The sequence below is a fragment of the Notothenia coriiceps genome, unplaced genomic scaffold (genome assembly GCF_000735185.1).
Source record: "Notothenia coriiceps isolate Sejong01 unplaced genomic scaffold, NC01 NC01_scaffold00005485, whole genome shotgun sequence".
NCBI lineage: Eukaryota > Metazoa > Chordata > Actinopteri > Perciformes > Nototheniidae > Notothenia > Notothenia coriiceps.
Window position 1 is genome coordinate 241 of NW_011338186.1, and position 8,924 is coordinate 9,164.

Here is an 8,924-nt window from a genome sequence, read left to right on the forward strand (position 1 = left end):
ATAATAATAATAAAAAACGCTATAAATCAGCTTTTATCGCTAAATAGGTTCAGAGAAAACAAAAGCATGTTAGCAAACATCTGTTTAATATTTATTTTTAAACAGATATTAAATGTAGCTTGCATTAAATACATAAAACACAGTTCATCTGAGAGTTTGAGGGGTTGAATCTGAATGTGGGGATTTACCCCGTGGCATTCTGGGATATGAAGTCTTTAACACCAAACTCTCTGCAGGACGGAGAGGTTGAACGGAGACGTTGACAGCGAGGACGACGACGACGATGAAGATGATGACGATAGTGGTGGTGAGTAACTGAGGGGGCTTTAAAAACGCTTTAAGAAACTTTAAATGAGGGGGGGGCTTTTAACAGTGCATTATTTATTATGTAGGGCTGCAGTCGAATAGTCCATTTAGCTTAGGAACCTTCCTAACGTAGTGAAATGACCCGGAAGTCCCTCAGTGGCAGCCATGATAAGTGCCGTTCCAATTCTCTAGATAGAATGATAGGAAAGGAGGTTTCAAACTTCCTTTATAACCTCCTTTAGCTTAGGAACCACTGGACCTCCCTAACCGAAAGGAGAGGAGAAAATGCTGCCCCACAATGCATTGCAGCCACAGCATTTGCCGTCACTCAACAGTCATATTTATTTTAAGATCTTTTCATAGTTCATACAATCATACGTATTGGGATCATTTGTATTAATGTGGACCGGAGGGAGAGGACGAGCAGAAGTTTCACTTTCCTTTTTTATTTCAATTCTAACTTCGGTCATGAAGAATATATTTCTCTGTTGTTCTTTCATAAAGCAACAGCATCAGAGCACGGTGCAGAGTCTCTAGATGAGTCCCTCGTTCTTATTAAACATCCATGTTGTAGTCCTCTGTATAGAAAACTGTAGTTTCCATAGTTTCCCCACAGCAGCAGACGCACACAATGACGTCCGCTGGCGCATCATAAACACGTCGGATAGTGAAAGTGCATTCGGATTCTCTAAAGTACCGCAGTCTCTTCTCCTAAGTCCTTTTGAATTCTCCTATCCACTATCCCTTAACCCCGTGACCTTTCACTCAGAGGTCAAGGAATAGACGATAGGGATAGACGTTAGGAGCTGATTTTTGGATTATCCGACCGCAGCCCTTGATTACGATAGCTTCTCCTCTGGTTAGTAAAGAGGAATAAAGCACTTTTAATGAATGAGGGGGGAGCAAATGGAAAAACAAAATGAAGTTGAAAATGTAAGAAATAAAATTAAAAAATTCCAAAAAATATGGGAAAGACAACCGGAAAAAAGTAATAAGGAAATATATATATTTTAGATTAAGGGAGAACAAAAAGGAAATAAATAAATATATATACAACATTTAGGAAAAATGTATATATATTTAATTAAGAAAACAAAATGGAAATAAAAACTATTTTAAAAAAAATTACTTGCAAAAAATAAGGAAATAATTTGAATACAGGTAAACGAAAAACAATAGGAAAATTAATTAACAAACAAAAATAATCAAGGAAAAATATAAACAAAAATCAGGGGAAATGTTTTTAAAAACAAATAAAATTAGGGGTAAATTTAATGAAAACAAAAAGATAAAGAATAAAAGCTAGAAAAAGGGAAAGAACAAGGAAAATAAATAAATAAACAATTAAAATGAAGGGTAAAAAGTAAATGAAACCCCCAAAATGAGACGGCACAAAGAGAGGGACAAAATGAAGGGGGTAAATAATAAAGCATGTTCTGTGTTTGAATCTTTTCTGCAGACGAAGACTCGTCTCCGGCTAAAGGAGAGAAGAGGAAGAGGGACCCTGAAGCCGAGGAGGAGGAAGAGGAGGAAGATGATGATTAAGGACCCTGAAAACACCCCAAAAAAACCTCTGACCTCTGGCCCGGTGACCCTTCCCCCTTCCATGACCTCCCCCTCCCCCCCCGGGGTGTGTCCCATTTCCCACGCCCTCGTTATCCTGCAGACCGAAACTCCGTTAATTCATCAAAACGACCTCGTTCTCCTTTTTTTTGGATTTTGCAAAAAAAGTTTGTCAGGATTCACAAACTTCAGGCTTTTTAAATTCCTGCTATCATCAAATCTCTAAATATTCCTTTCCAGCTCAAACAAATGTATTTTTATGCACATTTCTGAGTTTCAGATTCACAAACCAAAAAGCTTACTGAAGATCATGGTTTTCATCGAGCTGATATCCGATTTCTATCTCGTTTCAGTGTTTTCTAACATATTAGAAATGCATGTTATTCGCCCTCAGGGAAAAACTTAAACGTTATATTTTATAAACCAAATCATGATATTATCATTTAGGAGACAAAAAAGCAGAAATTCTCACATTTATGACGCTAGAAACTGAGGATTTGGGCATTTCTGTTTGGAAAATGACTAAAAATAATCTGGCACTAATTGCCCTTAAATACTCCAGCGACGTAAAGAGTTAATTAAGCAACAACAACAACGATTATTTTTACATGAAGAGTTCCTTTCACAAAGCCAATTCAACTAAGTTGTTCATTTGTGTTAAAATGTGGCTTTTTGTGAATTTCCCTCAAATTTTTAACTCAAAACGTGCCATTTTTCTGCATCAATAAGGGCTGATTTGGGGCATTTATTACACAAAACCACATTTATTTTTGCGCTTCAGGACATAGAAGACCAGGTGTTGTTGTTCCTGAAAACAGTGAGGGCAAATCATGTGGACATTTAAAACGGTAAAGTCCTGCTGCGTTTACGAGCGAAAGCGTCGTCCTTTTTTAGGGAAAACATTAGAAAAACACAATAGAAACACATTTTTTCTTGAGTTTTTTCTGTGATCTAAACGTGAGCTTCAGTTCCCTTCTTATTTCCTAGATCATAAATATCTATCGTGTCACAAAAGTTGTAAAAATCTCCTTTTTTATTTGTGTATTTTTTTCTTGTCAAAATCAATAATTTCGTGCAAAAAAAAGCTTTAATTCTGTGTGGACGGAAACGAGGGCTCGTGGGACGCAGAAGCCAAATCCCTCTTTCCTCCGTATTTTCTCCCCCTTCCTAAAAAACCCTTCCTCCTTTTCCTCTTCCTCCCCCGAGGCCGAGTCGCTCAGGGCAAACTGTGTTCTCTCTTTTTTGCCAACAGAGCTTTTTAAAAGAAATATTTTTTCAGAGAAATTGTTTTTTTGTTTAATTTTTCGTATGGTTGTCTGGGGACACTCTCTCTTTGTCCCTCCCCCCCATCTTCCTCTTCTTCATCTCTCCCCAATGTATGCCTCCTCTTCCTCCGTCGAGAGATCCTTGACACTTACACTGACTAGTTGACGTGTTTTCTTTTTTTTTTTTACTTTCTGTAAGTTAAAGGAAAAACAAACAAAAAAAAAACACACAAAAAGGACTTTGTAAATAAAATCTTAACATTTTGCTCCTGGCGTCTCCTCTCGTGCGTTTTGTCTCTAACGCCATTTTATTTCACAGGTTTCTCCTTCAAAATGTTTGCTTTTAGACATTTTGTAAGAAGGTCTGCAGTATAGATATTAAAAAAATATTTGGAAAATCCGTGTCCTTATAGTTTGTCCACCAGAGGGCGACAATATACATTTCTTTCAGATATTAGGATTATAACAATATTTTGTAGACATCTTCACGTTGTTAACATTGCGATATGTTAAATGAATGGTTATTTCTAAAATACATCTGCTTGCAAGATCCTCTGAGACATAAATTAGGGGAAAATATAAATATATAGTAATTAAAACGAGTTGCAGTTACATAGTTTGTCCACCAGATGGCGATTCCTCTTTTCTTTCAGAAACTGGTATAAATACTTTTTGTAAAAAATTATACTTTGTAGAAATGTTTCACGTACGTTGACATTGCGATTGTTAGTCTGAGCAAAGTTCTTAATTCTCAGTATCTTTCTACCTATGCTTAAAATGATAATTCTTAAATACATCAGAGTACAATATCCTCCACCAGAGGGCGATATCATTTAAAATAAAATGTTTTAATATTGTATTCTAATCCAGGGTTATTGTGCATACATTAAACATTTGTATTTTTAAAGTTAAGGATTATTCATTATTATGGTATTTATGTTAAAAGATGCTAAATAGAGTTTTATTAGTCAGATAATCTACATATTTTTACTCACTGTCAACTTTTATATTTTCACTCTTTAGTTTGATTGTATCTTATATTTTTAGATTGTATAATTGTTTATTTTCTATTTTCTTTTTATTTCTAATTATGTGAAATACTTTGTTTTAACTGCTACTGCCAGAATATATTATCTTAGAAGGGCTGGAAAATAATAACCAGGTTAAAATGTCTGTTTCAGTTTATTTGTTGTAAATGTTGATTTGTTTGTTTGTTGGTTCAGAAAGTTGCCCTCAGGTTGTTTCTGGTGTTTCTGATGTCCAGCTCCAGCTGAGAGATCCTCACCTGTAGAGGAACAAAGAAAACAACAATAAAAATCAACTCTCTGAGATGTGATTTAAAGAAGGGTAAACAAACAGACAATATTAGATACTAAAACATATATGTGAAATGAAGAACTTATGATGATTTGAAGATGAATGAGACTCAAAAACCAACCGTAAGTTTCTTTACGATACATTTTTGGGCCTTTTAGATGCCAATAATTTGACTGAAAATATCCTATTTTGTCCCCAAGGCTCCAAACACTTCAGTAAGACAACATTTTTTATTATTTTAGAGAATAACATATTTTAGCCTCCTGTGTAACACTCACATCTTTCTCGTTCAGTTTGTCCTTCAGGCCTCTGATCTCGTCCTGCTGTCTGTAGAAAGCTTGCAGGAGCTGAAATAAATAAAAACACCTTTTCTTAGCAGGAAGATGAAACGTTTTGCACGCCGGATATTCTCCTGTTTTCTGATGTATTCCCACCTCGTTCTCGGTGTTTGGCGGCGGTTTCTCTGCAGGCTCGCAGCAGTGCGGCGTGAAGAAGTTCGTCAACAGCGTCTCGTCCGGCTGCCAACCCGACAGATCGCTCGCTTTTCGGGGATATTTGGCGTCCTGATATGAGAGCTGCTCCTCCAGGAAGGCCTCAAAGAAGAGATTCAGGAAAAATGCAAACTAGGTGACAGAATAACGGACGGTTTTCCTTCATGCCCAATAATGCTAAAAGTGAACCACCTGTGCAGCATGATCAATCATTATAAAACACATCATATATTATTCTGAAATGGACCAATCTGCACAATCACTACTTTTAGGTTAGGGTCGATGATTATACTTTTTTACTTTTACTTGAGGAACATTTTGAATGCAGGACTTTTACTGTAACAGAGTATTCCTACACTCTGGTACTTCTACTTTTACTCAAGTACAACATCTGAGTACTTCTACTTTTACTCAAGATCCGAGTACTTATCCCACTTCTGGGGTTTTGTCTACTTGCTGTTTCTGCGATTTTTGGACAATGCTGTACATTTTTAAAGCTTCTCATTAGTTGCATTTGAAGGCCCAACGTGCGCCAGGTGGAATTACAACTCCCATGCCAGTCAAGTGATGCCATTCTGCCCGAAAAACACTTATTTTGAGCTACTTCAACTACCCTAACCCTTCTTTAAACTACTGTTTCATGATTGATTTTGACTACCTCTTCCATAAAGTCATTATTCTCAGGTCTCTGTGGATCCATCTTCTCTGCAGGGGTTTCTGGGTAAGGGTTGGAAACTCCTATCCCAGGTTTCAGGGACATCAGCACTGGACCTAAAGAGAGAGACACAAGAGGTGATGGATCATGTATGTCGGCCATTTTGGCTCCAAAGGGATGAGTTACTGACTTCTGTTGATCCCCGACAGCCACTCCTGAGCCGTCATGGCCGCCTGGTTTCCTGCCGTCATCGGGTACAGATCCGCTTGGAAAATACCAGACTGGAACAGAGGTGGGAAGTAGTGGAGTACAAATACTTCGTTACTGTACTTAAGTACATTTTTCTGGTATCAGTACTTTACTCCACTACTTATTTTTCTGAGGACTTTTTACTTTTACTTACATGTTGAACACAAATACCTGTACTTTCTACTTCTTACATGTTGAACTCAAATACCTGTACTTTCTACTTCTTACATGTTGAACCCAAATACCTGTACTTTCTACTTCTTACATGTTGAACACAAATACCTGTACTTTCTACTTCTTACATGTTGAACCCAAATACCTGTACTTTCTACTTCTTACATGTTGAACACAAATACCTGTACTTTCTACTTCTTACATGTTGAACTCAAATACCTGTACTTTCTACTTCTTACATGTTGAACCCAAATACCTGTACTTTCTACTTCTTACATGTTGAACACAAATACCTGTACTTTCTACTTCTCACATGTTGAACACAAATACCTGTACTTAAATACCTGTACTTTCTACTTCTTACATGTTGAACACAAATACCTGTACTTTCTACTTCTTACATGTTGAACACAAATACCTGTACTTTCTACTTCTTACATGTTGAACACAAATACCTGTACTTTCTACTTCTTACATGTTAAACACAAATAATAAAATAAAAAAACATGCAGCTTTTGTGTCTAAATGGTCAGTAAATACCTAGTTAACGTGTGATGCTAACCTCTTTCCGCGGTACGATCATGGAAAGTGGCTCCACCAAGTCTTTGATGGAGATCAGACGGTAAAATCTGAAAACTTCGCAGGCGCTAACGTCCAGTCCGCGCTTTGGCATCACGCCTATAGTGACAGTTGATCGTTAAACATCGGGAAACAGCTAGCATACGAAAGCTAGCCAAAGGTATTTATTGTATACAAGTAGAACATGGTGATCTTGATAACATTCAGTATTGGTATTGATAACTAAGTTGGACTGCCCAAAATGTGTGTCTTATATTATATTCTACAGCTAGCTAATGTCGTGTTTTGACAAAATATATCTTGTAAAGCTAACTATATTGGTCTTTTCCTCAAATAAGTTTGGCCAAAAGTAAAGTTGTGAAGCTAGCTAAGACATGGTGGAGAGTGTTTTTACAAAATAAGAGTATGTTTTTACAAAATATCATGTACGATTGGGCGCTAACGTTGGTAGGGTATGGTTTAAGTTTTAGGCTGCAAATATATGTTCAAAAGCAACAAAACACTTTTTAATGGGTTTGTTGACCTCACCGAGTCCTTTCTGTGGCAGCAGAGACCGGTACTCTGTCAGGAAGCTGATGTAAGGTTTCTCCGTGCTCAGCTCGTAGTACCGGATGTTCCCGTCACCCTGAATAAAGGTATTTCAATTCACTTTAGGTTCAATTTCCTAACAACCAGACTGGAACACCATCAATATGCAAGGAGTTCTGGGTAATCTGTGTGTTTTGTAAGACCTTTCCAGCCAGGTAGAGCATGTGTGTGTCTGGATCGTAGAACGGGAAGAGGACTCCTGCAGATCCGTCCAGAACTTCTTCGTACAGCGGCTCAGATAAGTCGTCCTAGAAACAAATAAACCTTAATTCAAAGGTCTCCTATCAAACAAAATAAACTTTTTGATGTATTTTATCCACATGTCTTCCCGGTGTGTCAGGAGACTCACAAAGTGTCAGAAAACAAAACTCTCTCTCTTTTCCTCCGTACCCACATCTCTAAAAACGGGGGTACAATGGAGCTGACCCAGATGTGTGTCCGATATGACGTAATATCTGAAATGTGGGCGGGCTTTACACCCACGAGCCTATCAGAAACGTTGCTGTATCAGAAACAATGCCTGACGTGTTCTGGAAGTAATATGGTCTTTGTTTACATTAGCATCGCTATATATCAGAGCTAACCTGTAGTACTGGAGAGTAAAGAAGCAGGAGAAAAGGTACTCACCTTGTGGTAAACCCGCGAGAGAAAGCATTTGAGCTATAATATACGTCTAGAAATAGTACAATAGGAGACCTTTAACTAATGAAGCATTGAATTAGAAGCTAAAGTGTGTGTTTGAGTCTCACGGGGTCCCAGAGGACGATCTGTCGGTGGTTCCAGATCGAACTGCCGGTGGAGAGAAGCATCTTCAGTCCTCCGATGAACAACACCTTACTCGCTCTGTGGGAATTACTCCGGGACACCTAAAGGTCGGAGAAAAGTTATCAATATAACCCAGAGGTGGGAAGTAACTCAGTACATTTACTCAAGTACTCTACTTAAGTACAATTGTGAGGTACTTTCCTTGAGTTTTTTCCTTTTATGCTACTTTATACGTCTACTCCAGTACATTTAAAAGAGAAATTATGTAATATGAACTCGTGGACTTTAGTCAGAAAAGAAATAAATGTGAAATGCAGTGTTACCCAAGTAAAGCATCTGAATACTTCTTCCACCACTGGTATTACCACAACATGAGCATTTCTGAAACACACCTGCAGAGATGGCAACACATTCTTTACTCAAGTAGAAGTACAGATACTCGTGTTTAAAAATACTCTGGTGAAAGTAGAAGTACTGACTAAACTTCTTTACTCAAGTCAAAGTAAAGAGGCTTTGAAATGTACTTCAGTAAAAAGTACCCATAACTAGCAGCTGTTTTAAAGAGTACCTGACCTCCCTTTATATTAATAGAACAATAATGTCATTGTTAGCTAATGAATGTTTCCATGGTGACCAACGGCAGCATGACAACGTTTTCATTGGTCCCTCTTCTTTAGAGAAGACCAGGAAATGATGGATACACGGATCGTGTTCAAATCAATAGGCACGCAATGACTCTAAATAATAATGATCACGCCACCAAACACACATTCAGACTAAAGGAACCAGCCTGTTTGGAAAATGAGAGAAGTAGAAAGTACAGGTATTTGAGTTCAACATGTAAGAAGTAGAAAGTACAGGTATTAGTGTTCAACATGTAAGAAGTAGAAAGTACAGGTATTTGGGTTCAACATGTAAGAAGTAGAAAGTACAGGTATTTGGGTTCAACATGTAAGAAGTAGAAAGTACAGG

General features: G+C 37.6%; 1 protein-coding gene and 1 long non-coding RNA gene across 2 annotated transcripts; one reads left to right on the forward strand and one right to left on the reverse strand.

The window, feature by feature from the left end:
* The first annotated feature begins 228 nt into the window (after window positions 1–228).
* On the forward strand, window positions 229–3,532 carry LOC104942952 (uncharacterized). The gene is made up of 2 exons (XR_798062.1): window positions 229–307; window positions 1,766–3,532. It is a non-coding gene; the product is annotated as an uncharacterized lncRNA (long non-coding RNA).
* Window positions 3,533–4,199: 667 nt separating this feature from the next.
* On the reverse strand, window positions 4,200–8,054 carry LOC104942953 (coronin-2A-like). Its single transcript, XM_010768268.1, has 9 exons — window positions 7,937–8,054; window positions 7,331–7,435; window positions 7,128–7,224; window positions 6,583–6,698; window positions 5,788–5,878; window positions 5,601–5,713; window positions 4,886–5,044; window positions 4,730–4,798; window positions 4,200–4,419 (listed from the first exon to the last, which is right to left on the reverse strand). The coding sequence occupies exons 1-9, from the start codon at window positions 7,994–7,996 to the stop codon at window positions 4,354–4,356; spliced, it is 876 nt and encodes a 291-aa protein (XP_010766570.1). The 5' UTR covers window positions 7,997–8,054; the 3' UTR covers window positions 4,200–4,353.
* Window positions 8,055–8,924: the final 870 nt, after the last annotated feature.